Source organism: Mesoplodon bidens (genome assembly GCF_964165515.1).
Source record: "Mesoplodon bidens genome assembly, chromosome: 6".
In the NCBI taxonomy this organism is placed as follows: domain Eukaryota; kingdom Metazoa; phylum Chordata; class Mammalia; order Artiodactyla; family Ziphiidae; genus Mesoplodon; species Mesoplodon bidens.
This window is the reverse complement of record NC_138162.1, coordinates 22,301,792-22,315,399: the sequence shown is the minus strand read 5'-3', so window position 1 is coordinate 22,315,399 and position 13,608 is coordinate 22,301,792. Positions and strand designations below refer to the sequence as shown.

Sequence of the window (13,608 nt, the reverse complement as noted above, 5' to 3'; positions counted from 1 at the left end):
TAATTACTGTTTGATGGCTGAATTTTGGAGGCGGTACGCACGGACTTGCAGCAACACTTGGGGAGAAATATATAGAACTCGAAGGCTCAGCCCGCCTGCGGCCCGGCGTAGCGGCAGCCTTTCCGGGCGCCAGGCGCGGGGGGCGGGGCGGGGCGGGGCTGCGGAGGGGAGCGGCGCGACGGCTCTGTTGCCGGAACAAGTCCGAGTCGCGCGCCTGGATGAGCGCAGCCCGCCCCGCCCCCTCACCCCGTGGGTGGAAACAAAGGGGGCTCCGCGGGCGGAGGTAAGCCGAGGGGGAAAGGGGCGGAGCGACTGGTGGTCTCGCGCCCTGGGATCGCGAGGTTTGTTCCGGAGATGGGGCGGGGTGGGGTGGGAGCGACCCAGACTCGAGAAGTGGGAGGGCCGCGTGCTCGCGCATTTTGCGGCCTAGCGGCAGGGGTGTCGCTTGCGCGCGCAGCGCAGGGTACTGCGCCGGCGCGTCCGGTCAGCGAGCACCGGGGAGGGGCGCAGCGGGGTGGGGCCCCCTCGTGCAGCGGTGCGGGGTCGTGCGGCGGCCGGGGCGGATAGGGTGCGCGGGCCGAGAGGTTGGAGCCCCCGAGGCGTTAGCCGACTTCTGTCAGCCCTGGGCGTGCAGCCGTCGTTTCTTGGCGCGGCCCGTGTGATGGTGCCGGGAGGAAGGAAGCGCCGTGATAGCGCGTCGGTCGGAGCCCGGGTTCCAGGGTTGAGAAGGCCCGGGAACAGAGGATCTGGCGAGCTGGCCGCTGGCTGGACGAGCGGTCACAGTAGGAGGCGGTGGCCCAGCAAGGAGCCGCGGGAGTAGCCCCGCAGGGCGGAGCCTTCCTTGCAGGTACTGGCTGCCGCAGCCGTTGGTTCCCGCACGAGGGCGGGACGGGCCGAGCCTTGGGCCTTTGGGAGCCTGCGGGGCCGCGCTAGAGATGAGGTTGCTTGGTGTTCAGCGGGGCGCGGCCGGGCCGACCGGCGTTCTTTGTTCCCGAGGCAGCGGCGAGGAGGTGCGGGCACAGCCCTCGGGAGCGCCGGCCCGCCGCGTCTGGCAGATGGCCTCGCTCTTTCGCTCCCTCCCTTTTTGCTCAGGCGCAGGTGAAATGATGTCACTCAGGAGAACGCAGAACCCGGTCCGAAGGGTCCTGTCTCCGTCCTTGTGACGCCGCGGGTTTCTGAACAGGCTGCGTTTTGTTCTCAGGGGATGGGAATTCTTCCTTTCAGGGCTGAAGAATGAAAGAGATTGGTTTTGAGCCGAGAGTTTTTCAAAGTATTGAGGGCCAAAGAGAATAAAGTTTTCGTTTACGTGTGTAGGACTTGTAAGACCTTGTTTTTTCTTATGCTGCAAAAATGATGTATACTATTAACATTAAAAGTTGGGTATGTTAGTTCTTGCACCGTAAATAGAAACGAATAATGTAATAATATTGAATTGCCTTTTTTCTTACGAGGCGCAGTTAATATACGAAAATTTAAGTGTATGCAAATCATTCACAGTCGTTTATTACCTTAGAATTGCAGGCCTTTTTGGATACTATTTGGCCTCGATTGCAGATATTGTTGTTAACACAATTACCGCAAAAGTCCTTTAAGTAGGTACCAGCCCTAGTAACTAGTCTTAAATTTTTTTTAAAAAATCCATTCTCTCAGTTTTTAAGCAATCAAAACGTAATGAGGATCTAGGGACAGTTGGGATCAAAGTAAAATTGTTTCTGTCTTCCATTAGGAAGAAATTGGGTTTCTATAGAAGTAACAATACAAGACCAAATATAGGGGTCAGATCAGTTGTATTGCAGCTGGCATGTATTCAATACTTGCAGTACAAAGCGAAAGAGAGGCATGGACATATATACACTACCAAACGTAAGGTAGATAGATAGTGGGAAGCAGCCGCAGAGCACAGGGAGATCAGCTCGGTGCTTTGTGACCGCCTGGAGGGGTGGGATGGGGAGGGTGGGAGGGAGGGAGATGCATGAGGGAAGGGATGTGGGAACAGATGTATATGTATGACTGATTCACTTTGTTATAAAGCAGAAACTAATAAAAAAATTAAAAAAAATACTTGCAGTAAATAGATGAAAATTACTAACTGGATTTTTAAGTAGGAATTGTATCATTTAATGTGCTCCAGCTCTTGCTGGCTCATAAATGTTTTGGCATAGTATATTTCACTTTTGAAAACCTATTAAACCTTAAATCTATTCATTATAGGGGTTCAATTTTAAGTTGATATTTGTAATTTTCTTTAAGGCTTGTTTGTAAAAGACTTGGTAGCCTTGAGAGGCTATAGTTGAATAAATTTTGCCACAAATTAGCCATGTGCTCCTCAAGTCCTCATCTGTAAAATATGAGAGTTGGATTTAAATGTTCTCTGTGGTCCCTCCACTTCTGATATCTTCTGTGACTCTGGAAGGTAGTGTATTTCTGTACTTGTTGAGTTTTATCTACCCATCCAATTTTTATAGCTAAACTTAAGTTGGAAGTTATTAATCTGAGTAAATATTGAGAATTTTCTGTACTAGAGCAACCTGATTTTTGAGCAAGGGTGGACAGAGGATGGTACAGTTAGACATAATTGAATATGTTAGCATCATAATGTGGAGTGTAGACCTGTTGTGTCTCTGCAGTTGCTTTGGATGAGGCTTTTAGTTACATCGCTAGGCTGTTTATTTTATTTTATTTATTTTTGGCTGTGTTGGGTCATCGTTACTGCGTGCGGCTTTCTCTAGTTGTGGCGAGCAGGGGCTACTCTTCTTTGCGGTCCACACACAGGCTTCTCATTACCGTGGCTTCTCTTGTTGCAGATCACGGGCTCTAGGCGCGCGGGCTTCAGTAGTTGTGGCATGCGGGCTCAATAGTTGTGGCTCACGGGCTCTAGAGTGCAGGCTCAGTAGTTGTGGCGCACGGGCTTAGTTGCTCCGCGGCATGGGGATCTTCCCGGACCAGGGCTCGAACCTGTGCCCCCTGCATTGGCAGGCGGATTCTTAACCACTGCGTCACCAGGGAAGCCCCGGTAAGGTAGTTCTTGATTAGTCCTGTGATTGTTGTGTAGTGTCTGGGTCTAGTCACTAGTTTTCTGGTTGTTTTCCTGCTAACCACTTATATCAGGCATCTGTTTTCATGTCGGTTCATTTTTGGTTAAATCATAGTTTGCTTTATGTTTTCTCTCGACAGAGTGTATGGATTGTAAACACATATTTGAACTCTATAGTTGTAGTCTAGTTAATTTGTTCAGCAAATGTTAGATTCGTAACATCACGTTGTCTATCTGCAGATCAAGCAAATGCTTGAACTCTATAATGAATTAACGAGTGAGATTTGAGCAAGTAGACAAAGAGGGGCCATGTAAACAGTCTTATTTTTCCCCCCAGCTCTTCTGTCATTTCATGTTCCTTTTTAAAACATCTGAACACCTTTCCTTCTCCCCTCTATGTTAGGGGACCCTGTTGTCCTCATTTATTCCTGTTGAATTTGTCCCTCCCTAGACTAAATCTCTTTGAGGGCAAGAAATATTTTTTGTTTTCACAGCATCTAGCACATGGTAAAAATGCAATAAGTATTTGAATTAATTGTGACTTTTATTCGGTAAGACTTACAAAGCACTCAGTCACACTTCATCTTTTCAAATGTGTGTATGTGTGTGTATATATGTATAAATTTTTTATTGATTTGGACTGGTCATGGTCTAGATATTTTCCAAATCCATGTAATTCTTAAGAGATAAATCTTGAAAAGATGGTTTAGAGCAATCTACTTTGAGGTTACCAGCGTAAGTAAAATGATTTTAGACATACTTCCTTGAGGGAAAAATAATCCTTGTGCGTGCAAATCTGGATTGTAGAAGTGAAGGAACGAAAAATTTATTTTAAAAATGTGTAAATCTTAACTTTTCCTAACCTTTATGTTCCCCTGCTCAGTATATGTAATGGTTAGAGACTTCCTTAGTTGCACGTGCCTCCCTTCCCCCCTTTCCCATTAATTTGTTGGACTGTGGGGTGAGAAAGGAAGGTGGAGCCTTTCAGCTATTTTCACCAGCCCTGGTTCTGCTCTGTTCCCAGAAAGACATGGGCCCAGTTTGTTGTTTGCCTTAACTCAAGAATGGGAATAATAGTTTATTTTAAAAAAAGAGTGTCCCATTGCTGGACAGTAATGATCCTTTCCCGCCCCGCCCCCCCCCACCCGTAAGTAGTACCAGTTCTTGAATGGTTTAATGACTGCATAATAGTCCGCCAAGCACACATACCATAATCTCATTTAACAAATACTTATTTGTTAAACATTTAGGTTACTTCTAGTTCCCTTTTAAATTTTTGCTGTAATGTGATGAACATATTTGTGCTTATGGCTTTTCTCATATTTTGGAATATAATCTCAGAATTTGTCAGATGAAAGATCAGTGATTCGAACTGTTAAGTTGTTAATGAAATCTCCTTGATTACTTTCCAGGAGATTAATATTTGCCATCATGGAAGCAGTGAGAATATTTGGATTTTTAGATAATTTGGATTCGAACTCTTCATTTTTTAGGTACCCAGACTTGGACCTAGAGGAGTAAGGCACTTGTTGGAGTCAACGTTGACCAAGCACCTAACTCATCATTTTTTGTTTTGTTTTTTCCTTTTGTCTGTTAGCCTATGATTTGAGTGCCTTTGAGCAGATGGTATGCAGCTTTTGTAAAAGTGAACAATTTTTTTTCTGGAGAGTAATGTGGCCATTTTGGAGAAGGCCATTTGGCCTTTTGAGCAATTTATTTTGTGGAAAGTACATTATTTAATACTGGCCTAGAGATCATACACCTGTATATCCTCTACTTCACTTATATGAGAAAAATGTAAATGAAGGAAGCTGTCATCAGAAGTGATTTTGGAGGAAGCAAGTTCTGGGACAATATGTGGACCTAAGTCCAATGTTATTTTTAACACAACTACAACAATTTGCCACAGTAACAATAATACTATACTGTAACACAAAGGTTAAATTGTTGGTTATATTATGGTTACCAAGACAGGGAAAGACCACATTAAACAGAAGATATCCTTAAAATAGTAATGTGTTATTGCTTAAAAGGTTAAACTGTTTTCTATAATTCTAGTCTTGTGAAGCAGAAAACAGTTATGCTGGGTAATTAGTCATATAGTTATATGTAAATAAACATTAGAAATGAGAAGTGTAGTGAGTTGCAGATTCAGTCCCATCTCAGGAATGTTTTTATGGCAGGACTTTTTAAATATAGGTGCATTCTGAGAGAAGGCTGAAGTTACCATGTCTTTGTAATGCTCAGCATTTGGTAGGTTAGGGAAAAATAGAACTATTGATTTTCAGATGTAGTATAACCTCAGTAATCTTAACTGAGGGAGAGTTAGGGAAGTAGTGGAAGTCAGAAACAAGTTACAAGGAAACAAACTTATTTTTAAATGCTTAAAATAGCTTTAAATAGGCATTGTGGAATAGTTGCTCCTTACTAATCCAACTAGACAGATTATAAAGAAGAATGTTACTTTTAAAATTCTTCAGTTAGAAGGTGGTTTAGTGGGTTGAGTCTGAACCTTAGAGCCAGATAGACTTGGCTTCAAAGTATGGCTCTGGTGTTCATGAGATGTTTCGCTTTAAGCAAGTTGGTTAACCCTAACTTGCAGTATGTAAAGATCAGAAAGCCCAGTTTGATTCCTGGCATGAAGTTTACTATTACCAGATTGAGGTTTTAAAAACTGCTGTATTGCTTAGATAAAAAGTCATCTTTCATAATTAAACTAATACAGCTAGAATTTAAGAGAAGAAACTCCTTGAGTGTGGCACAACAGTTTTTATTTTATTATGTACATGTATGTTATGTTAGTTTTCTATTGTGTGTAACAAATAACCACAAATTTGGTAGCTTAAAACACAAATCTATTATCTCACAGTTTCCATGGATAGAAGTCCTGGTATGGGTTAGCTGTAGAGTCTTCTGTTCAGGGTCTTATTTGGCTGGAGCTGTGATTTTTATTACGAGACTTGATGGCCTCTTCCAAGCTCACTGTTGTTGCTGTAATGTGGTTCTTGTGATTATAGGGCTGAGGTTCCCCCATTTTCTTGCTAGCTGTCAACTGGTGACCATTCTCAGTTCCTAGGTGCCCTCAGGTCTCTACCACATGGCCCCCTTCATATGACTTCTCAGAACATAGCAGCTTAGTCTATAGGGTTGGCAGGAGAATCTCTTTAGGAAGGGCTCAACTTCTCTTTTGAGAGCTTTTTCTCATTAAGTCAGGCCTACCCAAGGTGATCTCCCCTTTGATTAAGTTAAAATTCAGTGACTTGGAATCTTAATTATATTTGAAAATCCCTTCACCTCTGTGAAAAGGTTTGTGTAATTTAGGTCATATAATTCAACCTAATCATGGGAATGAAATTTACCATATTTACAGTCCTACCCACACACCAGGGAGGGATGGATTATACAGGAGATACACACCAGAGGTGGGAATCTTAGAGACCATCTTAGAATTCTCTCTTCCCTTCTCTCCCCCTACTCCCCCCTGCTTCCCCCTGCAAGGACCAGGGTTTGCCAATTTTTTACTTACATATTACTGAAATCTGTTTTCCCAGCCAGCTCTTGTACTAGCAGTTTGTGAGACTGCTTTAGGTATGATAGTTGAAGGTAGATAGCCTTGTTAAAACACTCTTCAAATGTACTTATTGTGCACAGTGTAAGCTTAAGATTGCAGAGGGAACATGAAGCCTACATCAAGGAACAGAGACCATTTTGAGAGAGGAGAGAACTGCTTTAAAGTGGTAAAAGCACTCCTTACATTGAATGAGTCAGGAATGTGAAACTACTTCTTCCTTTGAAATATTTTCTACTCTTGCCCTCAGATAAACCCAAGGCTCCTACCTTTATTCTGATTTTTGCCTGTATTATGGCATTTAAAACATTATCCTGGGGCTTCCCTAGTGGCGCAGTGGTTGAGAGTCCGCCTGCCGATGCAGGGGACACGGGTTTGTGCCCCGGTCCGGGAAGATCCCAGATGCCGCGGAGCGGCTGGGCCCGTGAGCCATGGCCGCTGAGCCTGTGCATCCGGAGCCTGCGCGTCCGGAGCCTGTGCTCCGCAACGGAAGAGGCCACGACAGTGAGAGGCCTGTGTACTGACAAATAAAAACCCAAAAAACCATTATCCTGTAGTTGGCTGCTTGCATCTTTTTTTTTAAAAACTAGAATAAGCTCCTTGAGGGTGGGATCCATGTTTTATTTTCTTTTCTAACATAACTCTTTGCTTATAAGAGGCAGTGAGTAAATATTCCTTGATTCAGTCATTCATGCTTCATCACAGTGGTAAAGGGTGTTGGCACGTTCATGTTTATAGTACAGAGAAAAGCTTTAGTTCATGTCCAAAACATTTTGTGGAGCAGTACTAATGAATTCTAAAGTTACTGCCCTCAAGTTTTTTGCTTTCAATTCTAGGAAGGTCTTTGGAAGTAATTTTAGTGTTAGCAACAGGCCTGGTCATTTATCTGTTTACCAGGCTCATAGCAAACCAGAAACAAAAATTTATAAAGGGGCTAAAGAAGGTTATTATAGCAGGATTATTCATGTAATTAGCATGCCACTTTATGATGTCTCTGCCTTCCTCTCTGGCTACTTCATAACTGACCAGTTACACTGAACATTTTGTAGTTTCTTGACTACACTGTTACTAATTACCTCTCCAAAGCACCAGTATGGACCATTATCACAGAAAGATACTTTGTTGTTTTTTTTTTTTTTTTTTCTTCAATACATGGACCTCTCACTGTTGTGGCCTCTCCCGTTGAGAAGCCACAGGCTCCAGACGCGCAGGCTCAGCGGCCAGGGCTCACGGGCCCAGCCGCCCTGCGGCATGTGGGATCTTCCCGGACCGGGGCACGGTCCCGTGTCCCCTGCATTGGCAGGTGGACTCTCAACCACTGCGCCACCAGGGAAGCCCAAAAGATACTTTTTTATACAGTGATTTGCTTTTGTTTCTTTTTTATAGCATATACTTCTTGAAGGTAAGAAATCATGACTATCTTTTGTTTTTAGTGCCTGTCACAGAATAGACACTTAACATGTAAGGGAATGAGTGCAGCAATGAAACTAAAAACAAGACAGCCTTAAAGCACATGGTCTTTAGTGTAGGAACAAGCGGGTACATAAACCTTAACCCCCAAAGGCAGTTCACGCCACAGCACAGTGGAACAGGTGATACTTATGATATCTGTGATCAAAAATGCTACAGATTGGGCTTCCCTGGTGGCGCAGTGGTTGAGAGTCCGCCTGTCGATGCAGGGGACACGGGTTCGTGCCCCCGTCCGGGAAGATCCCACATGCCGCGGAGCGGTTAGGCCCGTGAGCCATGGCCGCTGAGCCTGCGCGTCCGGAGCCTGTGCTCCGCAACGGGAGAGGCCACAACAGTGAGAGGCCCATGTACCGCAAAAAAAAAAAAAAAAAAGCTACAGATTAAGTATACTTACATATGAGTTTAAGGGGATTAACTCACAATCTAGTGAGCATTTAAAACATGCAGTCATTTACTTTGAGGCTTATGATCTTGTCCTTTATTCATTAGGAAGGTTGCTAGGTTTGTGTTGAATAGAGCTGAGATCTCCACAATGAAAATCTTGTTTTCTATACTTGGGATCACTATAGACATTTTGCCATAGATGTTCTGAAATCTCTCTTCCCTTGCATGATCATTTGGAATGTTAGCTTAAAAAGAGAATGAAAAATTAATCATCGCCAGGTAGACACTAATCTTTTGTACTTAAGTGATTTTTACTTCAGGTTTTCTTGACATGAAGTCTTATCTGTCATTTAGGGTTTCAGAATTAATGCCAACAGAAAAGATATCAATAGATATTATATGGGAAACATAGGAAGGACTTTGCGTTCTTGAGCAGTGCTATTTTGCCTTTAAAGAAAGTTTTTATAAGAGAGATCCATTGCCAGAGGCAACCTTTGTCATCCTTATATTTGTTTTGATGTTTAAGATTAATTTTTTATTTCTTTTCAGCCTCTGCTAACAAAATCATCAGATACCTAGAAAATCCAGACTGTCCTTCATAGGCATGATTCTCCACATTGGTGCAGCTAGCCATGAACTATCCTTTTCTTCTCCCTCTTTTTCTCAGATATCTCCCGGGGCCAATTCAGCACCTCTACCTGGCCATCCTAACAAGGTGATTTGTGAAAGGGTGAGACTTCAGAGCCTGTTCCCTCTCCTCCCAAGTGATCAGAACACTACCGTTCAAGAGGATGCTCACTTCAAAGCTTTCTTCCAGGTTCTTATATATTTACCCTTTCCCTTCATAGGGCTGAAAGCCACAAGATACATTCTAGGTTGTTTCTAGGAAGGCTTGAGACAAAATTCTCAGAATCTTCTTACTTCTTATTTTCTGTTATATGTGGGAATAAGTATTCTTCTTAGAGGGCGTCTTTAACATAACTTTTTCAGCCAGCTTTTCTGAAGAATGTTTGTCTTGTCTTGAGCTGCTGTTACTATTTGACCACTTAATATTCTTGTTTTTTGATCTTTTGTTCTTAATCACTTGTCCTAATAGGTCTAGTTCTGTAGGAAGGTAGAAGATATTACAGAATATGTGAAATTGTATAGGGAAGGAAAAATGGAAGCATGTAAGGTATTTTTTAAAGTCATCACTACTTATTTGCTTAACATCCAGAGTTTGATAGTAATACATATTTCAAAGAGAAAACATGGTTACTTGCCTTCTGTGACTTTTTATACCTGTGGGTAAAATGTGTTTAAAAATTTGGTTACATACAAAATGAAAACAAATTAAGGTATGAATGGATTTAAACTGTCATTAGGTTATTAACAAGAATACTAGGATGTGCTCACATAAATCATTGGCTACTACATTTACAGTCCATTATTCCTAGAGAAGCAAGTTTTAGTAATGGAATTTGTTATTACCACAAAGGAAACTAAGTTACAGAATTGCTTTTGTATACTAGGGTTGTGGGCCAAGTCATGTAATTGTATACTAGGGTTGTGGGCCAAGTCATGTAATTGTACATGTGTATATAAACCTGACGTAGTGAGAGTTGCTAATCAAAGCTAGGACTTTTGGATAGAGCTAGCTCATTTTCTGTTTGTGTGGGAGTGACAGGTTGGGACTTGGGACTAGTTCTGAAAGAGAAATGCTTGTGACACATTAAATTGGAGGTGTAGGATTTCTGAGGGTAGGTGTTTAGGTGATCTAGGGCCCTTTAATCTGCTTTCTTTGTTAATATTTGTGCCAGGTTCTCTGCTTTGTGTGTATTGTCTCCTTTTGTTTTTAACCGTCATAATAAATCAGTCCTGGATGCTTTTCTAGATGAAGAAATAGGCTCAGAGAATCTCGCTGAGTTGCCCAATTACATATCTAGTTATTGGCAGAGCAGAAATTCAAATCCAACTTTTGCTATTTCTTGTCTACTATATCATACCAGCTTTGGATGTTAACAGATAATTCTGTAAACACAGTTCAGTGTATGTTAAGAGGCATCATCTGTATTGAATTGAATGGCATATTGACTGCCATTTTGGATACAGCATTAGCTTGCAAGAGCTTGATCTTTAACAATAGACCAATATAGCTAAGGAAGAAATTGACTTTGTACCGTTGCTACTGCCACTAATAAACAGTTATTTGACACTTCCTGTGTTTTCCATACCTCCTTTGAGTCTTTAAGCATTAACTCAGTATTAACTGTAAACTCAAAAGAGTAGCTGCCAAATGCAATAGATTAAACCCATGTTTTGGGACTTCCCTGGTGGCACAGTGGTTAAGAGTCTGCCTGCCAGGGCTTCCCTGGTGGCGCAGTGGTTGAGAGTCCACCTGCCGATGCAGGGGACATGGGTTCGTGCCCTGGTCTGGGAGGATCCCGCGTGCCGCGGAGCAGCTGGGCCCGTGAGCCATGGCCGCTGGGCCTGCGCGTCCAGAGCCTGTGCTCTGCAATGGGAGAGGCCGCAGCAGTGAGAGGCCCGCGTACCGCAAAAAAAAAGAATTTGCCTGCCAATGCAGAGGACACGGGTTCGAGCCCTGATCCATTCCTACATGCCACAGAGCAACTAAGCCTGTGCGCCACAACTACTGAAGCCCGCGGGCCTAGAGGCCCTGCTCTGCAACAAGAGAAGCCACCACAATGAGAAGCCCGCGCGCCGCAACAAAGAGTAGCCCCCTCTCGCCGCAACTAGAGAAAGCCTGCGTGCAGCAATGAAGACCCAAGCAACCATAAATATATAAATTAATTAGTTTTCAAAAAAAGAATTAAACCCATGTTTTGAAAATAAAACCGAAAAGTTAGACCCAGTTCCATTTGGATGTTGCAGAAAGGTGAAAGGTATTACTGCAAAGTTTTTATTTATAGTCCTAATTTAACTTAAATCTTACTTTTCTCTAACTTTAGAATAAGGCCCTCAATGTATTTTGCTCCCAAGAGAGACTGGAGATTTTCTTTGCCCACTTAATACCCTGCCACTGTTCCACATGAAGCAAAGTAAATCCTTCTCACATCCCCTTCGAGATGTTGTCAGATACCTTCAACCACTTCTTATACCATGATTGCGTGTGATTTCTTAGTTCCAGGTATGGTTCTCATCCTTATAAAACTTAGTTGCCATGTAAAAACAAGAACCTATGCAGCCACGTCGTATCCTCAGAAAGTTATTCCCTTAATGCATTGTTTTCTCTTGGCTTTCCTCCAAGTTGCTTTCCTCCCAACTCTTTCTGCTTTTCCTTCCCCCTTGACTCCATCCACTCTAAACAGACTCACCTACCTCTTCCATTTTTTTCTTAAAGCACGCTCTCCACTTCCATATTGTAGCTAAAACTAGTCTCTTTTATGAGGATATCATTTTCCCTGTACCCTTCTCTAAGGGTAAAGAAATTACTGCTTTTTCCTGCTCCAAGCATGGGATTGGGTATGTGGCTAGTAGGTAGGATGGTCATAGAGGTGAAGGAAAGTGTTGATACTCTCCTGGATCCTTGTTTTTAATCACTAGTCTTCTTTGAACAAAAAGCTCATCCTGTTGTTTTTTGTTTTTGTTTTTGGTTTTTTTGCTGTACTCGGGTCTCTCACCGTCGCGGCCCCTCCCGCCATGGAGTACAGGCTCCGGACGCGTAGGCCCAGCAGCCACGGCCCACAGGCCCAGCCGCTCTGCGGCATGCGGGATCCTCCCGGACCGGGGCACGAACCCGCGTCCCCTGCATCAGCAGGCGGACTCCCAACCACTGCGCCACCAGGGAAGCCCTGCATCCTGTTTTTGATTTTTTGTCATTCATCTCCACTACTTACCAAGTTTGTGTCACTGTCCTTGTTTATTTAAGACTTTTGCACTTTGCTGCTTTTTACTTGCTTGTTTTTCTAGTCAAAATCTTTCAAATTTTGCATGTTTTTTAATTTTAAAAATTATGAAATATTTCATATATGCAAATTATAAAATATAAAGAAGACATATGTATAAGTTTTAAAAACCTACCATCTAGCTTAAGAAATCAACTATTGCCAATGTTTTTGAAGCTTCCATATTATATTCAGGTGCTGTCCCAAACCTGTGCCTTGGGTAAACCTCTGTTGAATTTTGTGTTCAGTATCTTTGCTTTTCTGTGTGGTTTTTACTACATATAGTATACCTCAATACTATACTATTTAGTTTCTGAACTTAATGTAAATGGTATCATACTTGGTGTATTTTTGTCATTTTGAGATTTATCCATATTGATGCATGTGGCTGTGTCCTGTAGATTCATTTTCCTGCTTTTAGCGTTGCATTTATATGAATGTACTGTACTATAGTTTATCCCTTCTCTTTTTGATGGACATTTGGGTAGTCTCCAGTTTTCTATTATTATTATTAGAAACAGTGCTGCCATGAGTATTCTTGTATGTTTCCTGGTGTACATTTAGTTGGTACTTTAATGTTCCTTTAAAAATGATGGCTTTGGGCTTCCCTGGGGGTGCAGTGGTTGAGAGTCCACCTGCCGATGCAGGGGACGCGGGTTCATGCCCTGGTCCGGGAAGATCCCACATGCCGCAGGGCGGCTGGGCCCGTGAGCCATGGCCGCTGAGCCTGCGCGTCCGGAGCCTGTGCTTCACCACCGGAGAGGCCACAACAGTGAGAGGCCCACATACCGCAAAAAAAAAAAAAAAAAAAAAAAAAAAAAAGATGGCTTTGTGTATTTCATGCTCTTTTTTTTTTCCCTACAAGAGAGGTTTAAGTAGATGCACGTTTGTGTCTCTATAAAAATAAGCCTATATTTAAAGTTAGAATCAAAGTGCCTCCTGTAATTTTTTAAAATTAAAATTAAGGTATAATTAACATACAGTAAAATTCACCTTTTTCCGTGTACAGGTCTGTGAGTTTTGACAAACACATACAGCTGTGGGACCATTACAATCAAGATATATGATAGTTTCAGCACCCCCCAGAATTCCCTCATGTCTGTTTGCTGTCAGACCCCTATAATTTTAAAATTAGCAGTTTCGTGCTACCAACCAATTCAGTGATTGTGATTGAAGATTGTATGCTTTCATTAAGAAGTCATGTACATTGTGGGGAACTTGAATTTCAGGTGTGGCACAACCCTTGATTTCAGGTGTGTGTTTGTTTA

The 13,608-nt window shown here is 42.7% G+C and overlaps 1 protein-coding gene across 5 annotated transcripts in view; it reads left to right on the top strand.

Moving 5' to 3' along the window:
• RNF38 (ring finger protein 38) overlaps positions 1 to 13,608 on the top strand; it is a 129,070-nt gene that overhangs the window by 68,740 nt on the left and 46,722 nt on the right. The window contains exon 3 of one of the 5 annotated variants that reach the window (XM_081236158.1): positions 9,124 to 9,273. The exons of 2 other annotated variants lie outside the window; for them this stretch is intronic. In XM_081236158.1, coding sequence (XP_081092284.1) covers positions 9,124 to 9,273 — 150 coding nt within the window. Of the gene's footprint in view, positions 1 to 9,123; positions 9,274 to 13,608 lie in introns of those variants that run through there. 2 more of the 5 variants (XM_081236156.1, XM_081236157.1) reach the window with 2 other exon arrangements.